General features: G+C 56.1%; 2 protein-coding genes across 2 annotated transcripts; one reads left to right on the top strand and one right to left on the bottom strand.

Annotated features, from left to right (window-relative positions):
• Positions 1 to 1,027: 1,027 nt before the first annotated feature.
• Positions 1,028 to 10,509, top strand: PMM1 (phosphomannomutase 1). Its single transcript, XM_016210276.2, has 8 exons — positions 1,028 to 1,167; positions 3,568 to 3,685; positions 4,781 to 4,857; positions 4,987 to 5,078; positions 5,289 to 5,388; positions 8,640 to 8,715; positions 9,616 to 9,731; positions 10,069 to 10,509. Exons 1-8 carry the CDS (start codon positions 1,081 to 1,083, stop codon positions 10,189 to 10,191), a joined length of 789 nt encoding a protein of 262 aa, XP_016065762.1. The 5' UTR covers positions 1,028 to 1,080; the 3' UTR covers positions 10,192 to 10,509.
• Positions 10,468 to 14,415, bottom strand: CSDC2 (cold shock domain containing C2). The gene is made up of 3 exons (XM_016210277.2): positions 14,240 to 14,415; positions 13,243 to 13,365; positions 10,468 to 12,676 (listed from the first exon to the last, which is right to left on the bottom strand). The coding sequence occupies exons 1-3, from the start codon at positions 14,413 to 14,415 to the stop codon at positions 12,514 to 12,516; spliced, it is 462 nt and encodes a 153-aa protein (XP_016065763.2). The 3' UTR covers positions 10,468 to 12,513.
• Between the last annotated feature and the right edge of the window lie 851 nt (positions 14,416 to 15,266).

Below are 15,266 nucleotides of genomic sequence, written 5' to 3'. Positions count from 1 at the left end.
CTGAACCCAGGTCTGGTTTGACCTCATTGGTCTAACACCTGGTGCCTTTCCGCCACTGCCAGCATCTTATAGATGGACCATGGTTAACTTATCCAATCCCCAATTTCTTTTCTTATATTCACAATTTTAAGACTTTTGACGGGCAATGACTGTTTAATCAGTAACAGTATCAAGCACATCTATACAAATTCTCCTTTGGAATAGGCCTGCTGTGTGCCTGGTCCTTTGTGGGCTCTTTTATTTCATGTGCAAGGCAACACTACACAGTAGATGGTGTTTTTCCCATTCTGCGGATGGAGACACACAACTTCAGAGAAGCGAGGTGACTTGTCCAAAGTCACATAGTGGTGGAGCTGAGAAGACACCTGGAACTGACTCTAGAGTCAATGTGATGATCAGATAGTTATGAATAGAGGGATCCAGGAAGGATTTTTGAAGAAGGTGGACCGTGAGCTGAGTCTTATGGGGTGGACAGAAGGACAGCAGGAGGGGAAAGCCAGCTGATAAAGTCCAGAGCTTGAGCAAAGGCCATCAGATTTCTTCAAGCTCAAGATTTTTAGGGCAAAGGCATTAGCTGGGAGGGGCGAGTCATGGAGTGATTGATGGCAGCGGGGGAGAGTGGGGACAGTCCAGCCCTCTCCCCGCCTGGCGGGGGACTGTGGCTTCCAGGCCCCGCCCCCGTCCAGCCCCTCCGTGGCCAGTTGAACTAAGAATCCTCCGGCGGGGGTCCCACTCTGGCCCGGCCCCTCTGAAGCTTCCTAGTCCAATCACCCAGGGCGGCTCGGGCCCAGGCCCCGCCTCCGATCGTCCCTGCGGGGCTGTGCTCCGCCCCATTCCACGCCCCTTCTCGGCCTGGTCCAATCAGAATCACCCTTACAAGTCCGCTCAGGCCCCGCCCATGCCCCACCCAGGCCCTCCCCTTCCCCGGAGACCACGCCCGGGCCACGCCCTCTCGCGACCCGGCCTTCCTGAGGCCCCGCCCCCCGCTCCGGCCCGCCCAGGCCCCGCCCTATCCAGCCTCTGCGGCGCAGCTGGGGCGGCCGCCTCCCGCGACTCCGCCGGCCGCCCGGAGCTGCAGCCATGGCTGTGACCGCTGAGGGCGCCCGCAGGAAGGAGCGCGTCCTCTGCCTGTTTGACGTGGACGGGACCCTCACGCCCGCTCGCCAGGTAGGGCCCCGACGTTCGGAAGCTCCGGTCGGGAATGTCACGCGGACACCCGGAGGCCGAATGCGGTGCCTGAGGCGGACTGACCCGGCCCTTGGAGACCCAGTGTGAGACGCAGGGGTCCCCGGCCCCTGACACCGGGGGGCCGCCCGCTGGGAGGGAGGGACACCGGGCCCTCAGGCCACAACCCCCGGGCGTCCTCGCCCGCCGGCCCTCGAGCATCCGGGCTGCGTCGACTCCGGAGGGCGGAGGCTGCGGGCGGGGCCTGGCTTCCTCACGCCGCGGAGCCCCGGCTCTCCCGGTTCAGCCCTAGGACGCACCGGTAGCCGGAAGCCGGCGTCTGAACCCAGGGCTTCAGATGGGCTGGGAGCGCATCCAAGCGTCAGAGACCCCACCTGGTGGGGGCAAAGGGGTCTCGGAACCACCCCACCCGACCTTTGCAGGCCTGGGCCTGGGTCTAGTGTCTCAAGCCTCTCTTCCGCTTTCCTTCCCACCCCCAGCGGGGAGGGAAGGAGGAAGGGCTTACTATACCTTTTCGGTTGAGTCTGGGCTCTGCCCACCTGGAGTTGAGAGTTCCCAGGCCTAACCTGGCCACGCTGGGGACACTGTGGCGCTGGGAAGGTGGGAGTGCAGTTCTTCTAAAGGCGTCGCAGCGTGTTGATCCTCCAACCTCTGCTCCACACCCAGTTTCTCTCCCTTTGGATTTCACCCTGGATGAGCCCCCAGACCCATCCTCACCAGCTGGGTGCTTGGATAAACAGGCCTCTTTCTTGCCTGCCCTAAGTGTACTCCACCCACTACTCTGAGGCCACAAGGGTACTCCACCCACTACTCTGAAGCCACAACTACTAAGGGATCTCCTAGAGCAGGGGCTGGGTTACAGGGCAGAAACTGATGGGAACACAGGTCTTAGTGTCCCCTCGTAGGTGGGATAAGCCCGATCCTCTCCCCTCTGGGAGGGCTCTGGCTTGGGCCCTGAGGGCACAGGGAGGAATCAGGCCTCCCTGCCCTGCAGCAACTCTCCCAGAGTCCTCCTGGATGGGAGAAAGCTGACAGTGGAGAGAGAGTGGCAGGGTCTAGGAGCGCCTCTTACTCTTTCCTCTTACTCCTTTCCTCTTACTCTTTGCTCCTCTGACCCAGCAGCCTGTAAAAGTGTGTTAATGCTGTCCACCAGTGTTATTGCCAGGCCCTGTCGTTAGTGCTTTTTGAAAGTTAATTTTTAATTATACAGGCATTCATGAATGCATTCTCTTGTAAAGAATGAAAACAACAGAAGGCTAAAGACCCCTCTGACTATGTCAGGATCCAACCCTCTCCCCAAAGTAACCTGGTTGCCTGTTGTGTGGCTTCCTTCCAGAGCTCTATCTGGATCTCTCTTTGCCCAGAGGAAATATTAAGCGTTGTTTTACAAGGCTTTTTTAAAAAAATCAGTGGTATCATACATCATACTGTGTGTGCCTTCCTGCAACTTGCTTTTTTTTTTTTAATTGATTTTAGAGAGAGAAATATCAATTTGTTTTTCCACTTATTTATGCTTTCATTGATTGATTCTTGTATGTGCCCTCACTGGGGATTGAACCCAAAACCTTGGCGTATCGGGACTACACTCTAACCAACTGAACTACCCAACCAGGGTCAGCAACTTGCTTTTGACAATTACCATGTCTTGGGACTCTCCCATGTCTGAAGTACAGGCCTGCCTTATTCTGTGTAACCACAGTATACTATTTCAGAGCAGGTGTGTGCCATTCTGATTGACAGGCATGTAAGTTGTTTGCAATTTTCCACTATTATAAGCCATACCTCAATGAACCTCCATATACACATGGGCAAGAGAAGTGGAAATTCTGGGTGATGGGACACGTGCATTTTAAGTTTTAATAGATCTTGCCAAATTGTCCTCCAAAATGGCTGTACCAGTTCACGCTCCCATCAGCAGCATTTGAAAATGCCTGTTTCCTCTGTATCGTCATCCACTCTTGATATTGTCAGCTTTGAATATCTAGCTGTTTGAAAACATGGGTTATAACTCATTAGTTTAATTTCCTTGGCGGGGAATCTTTTCACGTAATCAGTCTCCAATTAATTGCTTGTTCATTGCCAAGCACGTCCTAACAGTGACACCCCCCCCCCAGGTGTTGCTACTGTGATCCCCATTTTATAGATGGGACAAAGAAGGCAAAGGCAAAGCCATTTGCTCAAGGTCATCCTGCTATTGAGGGACTTGAGCCAGAGTTTGAACCCAAGTGCAACTGATTTTTTAAGATTTGTGTTCTAAACCTTGAACTGCCTCAGATCCAGGTGGAACATGGGCTCCCTGGATTCTGAGCACTGAGTGAGGGCTAAGTGGAGGCCTCAGACATGCTGACAGCCAGAATCCTGTGCTTCCCTGCCCCGCTGCAGAAAATTGACCCTGAGGTGGCTGCCTTCCTGCAGAAGCTTCGAAGTAGGGTGCAGATCGGTGTGGTGGGCGGCTCGGACTACTCTAAGATTGCTGAGCAGCTGGGAGAGGGGGATGAAGGTAGGAGGAGCAGGCCAGAGCCAGCTCCATAGTCCCATAGTCGGGATGGGTATGGGGGTGGGAAGTTCGGGAGATTCCTGGACCATTGTGCCTTTAAAGACCCTGTCCTGCTTCTGTGGGACAAAGGAAGTAGAGGGAACAGCCAGATGTTACCCTTACTGTTTCAACCACCTTTTAGTGAGTATCTACTTTGTGCCAGGCTTTTTTTTTTTTTTTTTTTTGGAAAAACAGCAGGGAACAAAGCAGGCAGAATCCTACCCTTATCTAGTTTACGTTCTCAGTTCTCCCTGGTGAGTCTCTATTTCCTCATCTTTAAAATGGGCATAATCAATGATGGCTACCATTTGTTGAACATGACCATGTGTTAACTTTCTTTCATTTAATCCTCACAACTATGCTTCAGGGTGGACATGATTAGCCCATTTCACAGAGGAGGATTCTGAAGTCACCCAGGAAGTTTTTGGACACAGAACCCCTGTTCTCAGCTGAATTCCTGATCTTAGCTCAGGCAGATGCTCCAGCTCCTCAAACCAGAAACTTCCTTGAATTTCCCCTTTCCCACCTGTTCATTCCATCAGCCAGTCCAGAAATATGTCCCAGGTGATCACCTTCCATCTGCACCCTCCAACAGCCTCTGGCTGTGTTCCCTGCACCTCTCCACTCCTGCCTACTCCAGCAATTTCTTGGGGTAGCCAGAGTTGAAAATTCCCTCATGCAACCAGCCCTGACAACATGGAAACCCATGTGCAAAAGAACTGTGGTAGCACCAAGTGGAAATGACGCCCTCTGCTGGGCAGTCCTGGAAAGCTTTCAGAGGAGGGAGCTAGTCTTAGAGTAGAAGGGGAAGGGACGGGAAGGACATTCTAGGCAGAATGACCTGCATGAGCAAAGGCCTAGAGGTGTGACTGGCTTTTTTGCTTTTTTGGAAAAAAACCAAAGCTGCAGAAGATGAGAAGTACAGAAAAGCAGGCTCAGGATGGAACTAATGGGCTTTGAATGCCAAACCAAGAAGTGTGGGCTTCATCTCTTTCCTTGGCTCTGGGTACCTGATCCTATGCTCTCTCTTTCTCCCCTGGCCTCTCCGTTTCCCTGAAGTCATCGAGAAGTTTGATTATGTGTTTGCCGAGAATGGGACAGTGCAGTATAAGCATGGACGATTGCTCTCCAAGCAGGTCAGTACTCCCCTTAGGGTCTTAGCCCAGGACATTTTTCCACAGTGAGACAGTCCATGATGCCTCTGTCCTGGGGAGTGGGGGGAGTAGCACTGTGCCCACACTCAGAGCTCTGTGTTCTTTGCCCAGACCATCCAGAACCACCTAGGGGAGGAACTGCTGCAGGACTTGATCAACTTCTGCCTCCGCTACATGGCCCTGCTCAGATTGCCCAAGAAGCGGTGAGACCCCACTCAGCCTTGTGTCCAGCCCCTCCTCCCAGTTCTTGGCCTGAGGAGGAATGGGGTGGGTCTCTTCAATGGGACCTGGAAATGCTCTGGCCCTGACTTATTGGTGGGTGGATTCTTGCCCCCTGTGAAGTCCAGATAGGGCTGGATTGAATTCAGGGCCATTCTCTCCGTCTCTCTGCCTCCCATCCCCATCACCACCAGCGGAACCTTCATCGAGTTTCGGAATGGCATGCTGAACATCTCGCCCATCGGCCGGAGCTGCACCCTGGAGGAGCGGATCGAGTTCTCTGAACTGGACAAGGTGCCTCCTTAGGCTGTAGGGCCTCAGTCACTCAACCTCTTTGAGCCTTTATTTTCTCATCAGTGAAATGGATTGGTGGGGGAGTGTGCACATGTACACGTTTCCAACATTGCTGTTTTCCCTCCCCTGGAGACTGACATCACCAGCCACCTAATTTCCTAAGCTCACACCTTGGGCACCTTTTACACCTTCCCACCCACATAGGGCCCAACAATCACTCCTGTGGGTTCAATCTCTGGAGCTGGCCTCAGATCCGCTCACCTGTGTGTGTACCTTACACACACCATAAACCCAGCCTGTTCTCCAGCAATGCCATTGAGAGCCTTGTAAGTCACATCTGTCCTCTCTGTCCACTTTCTGCTTACAGTCTTTCCGTGACCCCCTTGCCAACTGGGCAATGTCCCAGCCACCTCCCATGGTGCCTGAGCCCTGAGAGGGTCTGCCTGGCTCGAGCCCATCTCTTCAGCCTTCTCTCTGCACCTGTGCTTAGGACATGCCAAGGTCCCTCTCGCCTTTGGATGTGCTGCCCCTGCTAAACTTTTACTTGCATTTTGCTTGTCACCCTCACCTCCCACCCCTTCCCTTTCAGGATGGAGCGAGTCCATCCGGCCAAGCCTTTTCACACTGGCTTGTCCCTGTCCTCTTTGACCTGACCTGCTCTCCCCCTTACGCCCTCTACTCCGGCCATGTCCTCTTTGCCCACTGTAAGATAGCAGGCAGTCTTCCACCTCAGGGCTGTGTCCTCAGACACGGCTCATCCTCTCACCTCCTTCGCATCTGCTCAGGTATCACTTTCTCAGTGGGGCCATCCCCCAGCATTGCATTTAACATTTTGTCCCCTTGCATCTCCTACTCCTCTGTTTGGTTTCTCCCCAAGCAGCCACCCTTTTAACACACTGTCTCACCTGCTTTTTAAATCTTGCATATTGTCTGGCTCCCCCACCAAAGCTGTAAGCTCCTTCAGGGCCAGGGTTTCTGTGGCTCTTCACTGCTGAATCCGCTGTGCCCAGCACAGGCCTGGCACGTAGCAAGTACTCAAGAGATACTTTTTGAATGAGTGAAATAGGAAATAGGTGGTATTTTCCCTGTTTTATTTATTATTATTAATTTATTTCTTTTTAGAGAGGGAGGAACAGGGAGAGAGAGAAACATTGATGTCAGAGAGATACATCAATTGGTTGTCTCTCGTATGTGCCCTGACCGACTGTCAAACCCACAACCTGGGTATATGCCCTGAAGGGAATCAAACCCGTGACCTCCCGGTGCATGGGATGATGCTCCAACTAACTGAGCCACACCAGCCAATGTGGTATTATCCCCATTTTCTAAATGAGGAAATGAGGCTCTGAGAGGGCGAGTGACTTTCCCAAGGTCACATAGGAAATTGGGAATTGGTTGCAGAACAAAGATTTGCCCGAGACCCTGCTTACTGTCCCACCTTCCCTTAGGGTAGGTGGGACTCTCAGAGGCTTAGAGTAGACAGTGCCCCAGAGCATGGAGACTTTTCTTCTGGAGTAGTTAAGATTTACCATTGGCAACAGAACCCCCTCCCACACACACAGTGAGAGTGAAGGTGGCACCTTCTCAGGCTACCCACATGTCCAATCCCAGCTCCTCCTTCTATCTGCCTAGTCACCTGGAACTGTGGCTTCACTGCTGTGTGCCTCTGTTTTCTCATCTGTAAAGTGGGAGCATCATAGTTCCCATCTTTGGGGCTGTAACGAGAGCTAGGTGGGAAGGAGGCCTGGCAACCCTAACTCCCCACAACTCCAAGGAGGGTCTCCACTTCTCTTTGGCTCTTGTTCGCCTGCGCCTGGTGTTGGAGAGGGGCGTGGACCTCCTGGTCTCCTGTGTGCCCTCCACCAGTCCAGGGCCCATACAAATGCTTTACTCTCCTTTAGTCCCTCAGATCCTGAGGACAGCTTGTCCCCTTAGATGAGGATATGAGTCCAGAGGTCACAGTGCTAGTCCCTGTTGAAGCTGGACTTGGCACATGGGGCTGTCTAGTGACCACCCTGGTTCTCCAGAGCCAGAAGGTACAGCCATCCAGGGCCATTGGGAGCATTTATTCAGAGAAGTTAGGTGACTTGCCCATGGTCATACAGCCAGGAAGCAGCACAGCAGCCAGACCTGGAACCCAGGTAGCTGCCTTTATCTCTTCGGCTGGGTCACATCTGGCCTTATAGCTCATGTCCTCCTCCATGGACCACTTCTCTAGGTTCCAAACCGCCAGCCATTGCCTGCTTCGCTTTCTATTCCAGTCCCACCCAACTCTTTGATGAGAACGCAGCATGAGGCACTCCACTCCCGTGCTCTGAAATCCCCAATGGCTTTTGGTCCCCAGGATGTGTCCAAACTCCCCAACCAGGCCTCCAGACTCTGTGAGCTGATCATCCTGCCAAGCGCTCACTGCTGCTTTGGCCACCTGGGGACTGCCCACCTCCGTGCCTCGGCCATAGCTAGCCTGCGCTGAGTGAGCCAACCATTCCTGTGGCACTGGCTCCCATTAATTATTGCAGCAGCCGAGACGGCTGCCCCTCCAGGTTCAGCATGGCTGTTCCCCTCTGTGGCCCCAGCAGGGCCAGGTTGGTGAGCGAAAGTCTCCTTACTCCATGTGTGTAGATATGCTGCAGACTTCTAAGGCCCTTCCCAGAGGGGTGGGGGGCTGGGGCCTCCTGGGCACTGCTGAATCCCCCAGCCAGCCCAGCCTGCTGCACTAAGGAGGTGCTCAGCAAATGAATGTGGTTGTATGGCTGGTGCTATGGCCATGCCTGGCATCCTGCTGACCTCTCTCTGAGCACCCACTGCCACTATTCACAGGTCTTCACATGCTCTTCACTCCTCACGCTCATTTCTGTTGACTGAGCCACGGTGAGCTTTGTTGAACTGGGCAGAGCTGGCAGGAATGAGGTGGACTCCATGGCTGGGACTCAGACTGCCCTTTCCCCTCAACCTTCCTTCTTTAGCCTCTACTCCAAGGTGTCCTCCAGAATACCCCACCCACACCCCGACTGTCAGGATCTGGCCCTGAGTTCAGCCATAGACCTTCTGGGTTCAGGCCCTGCCTTTGCAACTGAGGCTGCGTGACCTTGAGCAGGTACAGCCCCTCTCTGAGCCTCAGTTTCCCATCGGTCAAGCGGGGGTCATGATATCCACCTGGAAGACTTAGAGAGTTCACACAAACTGTGTGCCCAGCACAGGGCCTGGCACACAGCAGCCTGAACCTTGGTCTGCTTCCTTCCCTCCTGCAGAAAGAGAAGATCAGGGAGAAGTTTGTGGAAGCTCTGAAAACTGAATTTGCTGGCAAAGGGCTGAGGTTCTCCCGAGGTATGTCCACCCCACAAGGGTCTGGGAGTCCTGGCCAGAGCCTCACTCCCAAGGCCAGGCTGCACTCCCACCACTCTGGGCAGAGCAGGGGCAGGCTCAGCCCAAGCAGGCAGGGACTCCATATGTATGGCCCCCAGTTTTCCCCACCTAAACCCATTCAGCACCCCACCACCCACCCAGTTGCTCAGGCCAAAAACTGAAGTGTCTCCCTGAGTTTTTCTCCCTCACCCTTCCCCACATCCAGTCTGCTAGCGAGTCCTAGGCCCTGTGTCAGGAATGCTTCTGGAATCTGACCACTGCTCGCGCCTCCACTGCCAACAGCCTTGTCCCAGGCTCCATCTGGCTAACTACAGTGCACTGGTCTCCCACTGCCTCCACCTTCAGCCCATTCCCCACAGTGGCCAGAGGGGTCCTTACAGAGAAACAGACCACGTCACACCCCTGCTCAGAGCCCTCCAGTGGCTCCTCCTCACTCTCCTAATGAAACCCTGAACCCCAGGACCTACATGCCCTCACCCTGCCCTTTCCCAGCCTTCTCTGTCCCTGGGACACCACGCTTTTACCTGCCTTCGGGACTGTACTTGCTCCCCAGCCATCGCCACTCTGGCTTACACCTCAGCTCAGTGTCACGTCCTCAAGAGGTCTCCCCTCACCACACTGGCTAGAGAACCCGCCTCCCGCCCCACTGACTCATGCTCTGAGGTAGTCTGGTCTGTTTACTGCCTGTTCTCCCACCTGGATAAAAACTCCCACAAGGGTCCCAAGTCTGTCTGCCCCATGCCCTGTGCGCAGGCTCAGTAGGCACTAGAGGGTTGTTGAAGGAAATGAAGAACGAAGGGCCTTGCTCAAACTCACTCCTGAGCCACCCCTCTGCTGGCTTTGTCCGCCCCGACCCTGCAGGAGGCATGATCAGCTTTGATGTCTTCCCTGAGGGCTGGGACAAACGCTACTGCCTGGATAGCCTGGACCAGGACAGCTTCGACACCATCCATTTCTTCGGGAATGAGACCAGCCCTGTGAGTGCCTCAGCTCAGGTCCCTCCCGATCCAGGTCACCCCCCAGGTCAAGACCAGGGTGACAGAATAGATCTCTTAGGAGACTCCCAGAGAACAGCCAGTGCTCACCAGCCCATTACACAGATTGGAAGTCTGGGGCCCAGAGCTGGCTGGACACTTTCCCCATGTCACATAGCAAGTCAGGGCAGACCTGATAAAGGCCAAGGAGGAGGGCTTTCTGGATGTTCTGAGGGGGCAGCTCTGCAGGAGCCAGTGTAGGGAGGGGACTTGATGCCAGGGTGGGTGCTGGGCCCCAACCCTGGGAACCTTGTCCAGGCACTGCCTTCTGTGTGTGCAGGGTGGGAACGACTTTGAGATCTACGCCGACCCTCGGACTGTGGGCCACAGCGTGGTCTCCCCCGAGGACACAGTGCAGCGATGTCGAGAGATTTTTTTCCCAGAGACAGCCCATGAGGCCTGACCCTGACTCCCAAAGACCTCCACCCAGGCCTAAGGGGCACTCAGGATGCCTGTCTCACATTACCTGCTGTGAGGCCCACCTTGACAAGGCCAGGGCCTGTGTGACGACTGTCGCCAGCATTCAGCTCCTGGTGGGCCTGGCTATAGCTGCTGCTTGTACTTCTGAACAGAACAGGTTTCTCTCCACACCGGAGGAGGTGTGTGTGAGTGTTGGCGCGAGACAGAGCCCGCCCTGCCTTCCTGTTGCAGTCTGGGTGCAGAGCAGTGGGGAGGGCATGTATTTGTGAGAACTCTATCACAAGTATTAAAGTTCCCACAAGGCATGGTGTCAGTTCTGTCTGAATGGATCATTGGCGCCAGTCACAGATGTGTTACAGCCGCCTCTTTGCAAGCCAGGAAACAGGCACAGGAGGCAGGAACTTGCCCCAGGTCACACAGAGTCTTTGATCCAGTCAAGGAGGGGGTTTGGGGTGTCCTCCCCCAGCCCTTCCCCTGGGACCTGGACAGACAGGTAGCTCTGGGTTAGGCTGAGTCACAGTTGAGGGTTTATTGCCAGTGTTAGGAAGGATCGGGGAGTCCGGGTGGCTGGGGGCTTGGGAGGGCTTGTGACTGTACACTGCAGGGCCATGAGTGACAGGAGTGCCACTTCCCCTCTGCCACCCCAGGTGGTCCCAGGGCTGATGTCTCCACATCCTGCCTCCTTGCCAGTGCCTGAAAAAGGGGGTCCACTCACAGAAGAGGAGATCTTGAGGGACTCCAGGAGTTAACCTGTGCCAATAAACCTATCAAAGAGGCCAGGGATCCTGTTCCCCAAGGAAAAGGCCTCAGGCCAGAGTAGCCCCAGCTCAGAATGGGGTATCAGGCTGGGCCATTCTCAATTTTGGGTGGCTGGCCAGCACATCTCAGCAGCTCTAGGCTCCCAGCCTCTGTGATGGGGACTGGGGGCAGGGGTGGGACACATCCCAGCTGATCTCTACCCTGGAGTCTTGGGGCATCTTCAGGGCTGGGAATCCTAGACAGTCCTTGGCCCCTCACCTTGGACATTTGAGCCCATTTACTCACAGACTGGGTCTCTAAGGGTCACTGTCCTGCAGGCCCTCCCATAAGCCCCAGTTCAGTCCCCACCAGATGATGCGCTCTGGAAGGGGGTGGGGGTGGAGGGAAAGCCCTCCTTGCTGGCCTCCCAGGCCAGGCCAACCCGGTCCAAGAGTGAATGTACGGAACACACACACATACACAACACACACAAGCACACAACACGCACCTTAAGGGATGGACAACATAGGGACCATAACTCACCCACTGGCTTGGTGCGGGCCAGTGGGAGCCGTTGTCCCACAGCTTTGGGAAGCGGGTCCAGCAAGGGGTGGGCTCCCAGGCTGAGGGCCATCCTTGTGGGTGCCCCCACCTGGCCTGCCTGAGGGGACGTGTGTCCATCCCCCTCCAGGTCCTCAGCAGCCACTGTGCTGGACATGGGCAGAGTGTTAGTGGAGCTTGTGCGTCAGGGAAAGGGGAGGCCTAAATCCAAACTTGGGGACGCATCCACCCCTCCACAGACCCGAGCCTCCTGGAGAAATGGAGGCAGCATGACTCGGCGTGGCCCGAGGGAGAAGATGGGACCTCAGTTTGGGGTTCACAGAGCCACTGCCAGGCTGAGGAGGAGGGATGGCCAGCAAAATGAGCCCCCACTGCCGTCCGCCCTCAGGCCCCTTTCCTGCCTGTACAGTGTATGCCGAGAGAGCAGGAGGAAGGCAGGCTGGGCTGGCACCGAAGAGGGCCTGCCGGCCTCCACCTTTCTCCCTCTTTCCTTGCCAGAGGCTGGGAGGCCCCCCAAAGTGCTCACTGGCCTGGCTTCTGAGGGTGGGGTCCAGGCCACCACAAGAGCCCCTGGCCCAGGGGCGGGTGTAACACAAGCAGAGTCTGGCCCGGGCCCAGGCCAGGGCCTCAGGCCGAGGCAGGGGAGAAGCTTGTTCCCATAGGGCCGGGGGGTGCCCCGACTCAGCCCCTGGCCTGATGCAGGCCCTCGGAGGTTTAGTGGACACATGGACAGGGGGCCCCACTGAGATGAGGTCCTGTGCCAGTGTGGTAGGGAAGGGAGGAAAGAGAGAGAGTGGACAAGCAGAGAAGGCAGATCTGGTGGCCTCCCCCTCAGTCCAGCTCACACAACAGTCACAGGTCACGGGGCTGGATAGAGGAACACACGCATGGCCACAAGCACAGACAGACAGACAGACGTGCACATGGGCCACCCAGGGGACTGAGCCAGTGCCCCGGGGCATGGAGCTGGCTGCTGCCTGTCCACCCTGGGGTCTCCCTGCCCAGCCTAGGAGCCCACAACCTGGCCGGACCACGTCTCGTGGGGAGTGTGTGGGGCCAACTGGGTGAGCACCACCTCCACAGCCTGGAACTTCTGGTTCTTGGGCGGAATGGGGCACATCTTGTAGGTCACCTCGTCACCCTCCACTGGGACGTACTCCCCTTCGATGCTGGAGGCAGAAAAGGGGTATCAGCTCAGCAGCAGGCCCCGCTCCATGGACACCCGCTGCAGCCTGGCCTGAGGGTGGCCTAGCTTCCCTCTCAGAACCTCAGCCCTCTAGTCTGTAAAATGGGGAGCATTAACTGCCCCTTCCTCTGTGTTGTCTGGGGATTAAGTAAGATGTGAAAGGGCGCAGGGAGGTCCCTGAGGCTTTAGAGAATCTGTGACCTCCCCAGGTCATGCCTGGTGTTAGGGCTGGGACACAGGCATAGACCCACCTGTCCCCTCCTAGCCTACCTGCCTGTAGGCCCCTTCCAGGCAGAAGGGCCCAGGGGCTGGCACAGCCCTCTCAGTCCCCGATGCTGAGACAGGATCCCAGGACAGCCAGTGTCTCCTAGAGCTCCTGGGGTCTGAGCGCCCCCTCCCCACCTGGCCCCAGCCTCAATGAGAAGAGAATGCCAGGAGCAGACCTCAGGGGCTGAGGGCAGGCATTTCTTGAGGCCCTGCTGAGACACTGCAGCCAATGACAGGGCGATGGGATGGGCTCGCTGAGATGGGGCTGGGGATTAGACTCACTCAGATACGTGCACAAAGATGTCCTCTGATCCATTCTCGGGGGTGATGAAGCCGTGGCCTTGTGAGCGTGAGAACTGCTTGCAGACACCCTTGAACACGGGGCCAGCTGAGGCACGGGCTGTCCTAAGGATAGGGTAGGGGGATTGGAGCTGTGGCCTAGGGACTCCCCTCCCACACCCCACAGCCTCCAGCCGCCTGGCCTGTGGACCCTGCCTCCATAAACCGTCCCCTGCAGTTGTGCTAATTCAGTCCTTTCATCATTCCACTGACAGAAAAGGAGCCTGAGGCCCAGAGAGGGAAACTGGCTCTCCCAGGGCACACAGCAAGTGGGTCTGGACTCCTAGCCAGTGCCCTCTTCCTGCACAGCACCCTCCCCTCCTGCCATCTCCTGAAGCAGTGGCACCCTACTCACTCATGCGTCACTCATCCCTTCATCGTTTATTAAGCACTTGCTCTGTGCCTGGCCTTGGCTCGGACACAAGGTTCACTCAGCCCTTGCCATCAAAAATCTCCTTTGGCCAAGCCAAGTCAGTCTCCCTGTGGATGCCACAAAGCCCCCACCCACGGCTGTCCCCGAAGGCCCACCCCACTCCAAAGGTCAAGCGCACGCCTCCGCTTTGCCTGAAATGTTCCACTGTCCATCTTCATCTTTCACCTGATGCATCTTCCAAAGCCAGCTAAGACCTAGTGCCTGCTGCTGGGTCCCCACTCCCAACCCTGCCCGAGGGGTGAGTGTGCGCAAGTTCCCTCTGAATTGTATGCAGCTTGTGGCCTGAGACTTCGTCTAATCCATCACCTGATCCCCTGGTCAGGAGCTCAATCAATCTTCGTGGGATAAAGTGAATGAATGAATGAATGAATGAATGAATGAATGAATGAGTGAACGGATGAACACTGGCAGTTACTGGAGAGTTTATACACAGCTCTCCTGTCCTTGGGAAAGAACAACAGGGGCTGAAGGGTGGGGCTGAAGCCTGGGCGAGGGGCACATACTCACGCTGAATACGTCCTGGTCCGTTTGGTGGGCAGGGGACTGGGCAGGTCCCGCGATGAGACACCGCCCCGCTCCCAGACCCTGCTGCCCTCCCGCTGGAAGGGGAATGTGGGCCAGACCGGGGACTTGGGGGAGTGGAGGGGGGGCACGACCGGGGAGGATGTGGGCTCCGAAGTCATGGCGGGGCCAGCAGGAGAGCCTGGTGGGCTCCTGGGCATGGGGGCCGGTGAAGGGCTTAGGCGTCCTCGTGGGCAGGGCCCGGCCTGGCCCTGCTCAGCGGCCTCACCAGCCACAGGCTCCGTCTGCAAGGGGAAGAGAGAGGGAGAGGTGAGTGGGGCCCAGGACAGGCAGCCTTTGGACACAGCACAAGTCCGGATGGCTGGGCCTGCCCGCCCTCCTCACCGGGTGACTCAGTGTCCTCACCAGAAAGACGAAACAATCATATAACCTTGCTATGGGCTGAACCGTACTCCCCTAAAATTCATGTGTTGAGGTCCTAACCCCCAGTGTCACGGTATTTAGCAATGCGGCCTTGGAAGGTAACCAGATTAAATGAGGTCAAGAGGGCGAGGCCCCCCTGAAGGGATTAGTGTCCTTAGAAGAGACTTCAGAGAGCTTGTGTCCTCTCCCCGCCACGTGAGCACAGTGAGAAGAGGGCGTCTACAAATCAGACCAGACCACGCTGCCACCATGAGCTCGGACTTCCAGCCTCAGAACTGTAAGAAGTAAACATCTGTCGTTTAAGTCCCCGTCTGTGGTATTTTGTTACTGTGGCCCGTCCACTCGGAGGAAGACTGACCTCAAGGTCCTTCCAGCTTCAAGTTCAATTCTCTAACTCCAGGGCCCTGGGAGGTGGGATGAATAAAGTGGCTGACGATGGTCAGGAACACGGCTTGGGACAAGTGTCAACAGTTTCCAATCCCCAGATCTGGGCTCGAATCTCAGCTTTGTCATTTGTAACTTGGTGACCTCAGTTCCAGCATGACGGGTGGGTGTGTGGGCTCTGGGCCTAGATGGCTGGCCTGGGTTT

This window comes from Miniopterus natalensis, chromosome 2 (assembly GCF_054644295.1).
Source record: "Miniopterus natalensis isolate mMinNat1 chromosome 2, mMinNat1.hap1, whole genome shotgun sequence".
Classification (NCBI taxonomy): Eukaryota; Metazoa; Chordata; class Mammalia; order Chiroptera; family Miniopteridae; genus Miniopterus; species Miniopterus natalensis.
Note: the sequence above shows the minus strand (reverse complement) of the source record. Positions and strands in the feature narration are given on the sequence as shown.

What these genes read in the sequence shown, in the direction of transcription:
- PMM1 (XM_016210276.2), top strand. Translation starts at nt 1,081, where the DNA reads ATGGCTGTGACCGCTGAGGGCGCCCGCAGGAAGGAGCGCGTCCTCTGC. An exon ending in AGTTCTCTGAACTGGACAAG is followed by an intron (nt 5,389 to 8,639) that starts GTGCCTCCTTAG and finishes TCCCTCCTGCAG; the next exon opens with AAAGAGAAGATCAGGGAGAA. An exon ending in AGGGCTGAGGTTCTCCCGAG is followed by an intron (nt 8,716 to 9,615) that starts GTATGTCCACCC and finishes CCGACCCTGCAG; the next exon opens with GAGGCATGATCAGCTTTGAT.
- CSDC2 (XM_016210277.2), bottom strand. Translation starts at nt 14,415, where the DNA reads ATGACTTCGGAGCCCACATCCTCCCCGGTCGTGCCCCCCCTCCACTCC. An exon ending in CGGACCAGGACGTATTCAGC is followed by an intron (nt 13,366 to 14,239) that starts GTGAGTATGTGC and finishes CCCTATCCTTAG; the next exon opens with GACAGCCCGTGCCTCAGCTG. An exon ending in ATCTTTGTGCACGTATCTGA is followed by an intron (nt 12,677 to 13,242) that starts GTGAGTCTAATC and finishes TTCTGCCTCCAG; the next exon opens with CATCGAAGGGGAGTACGTCC.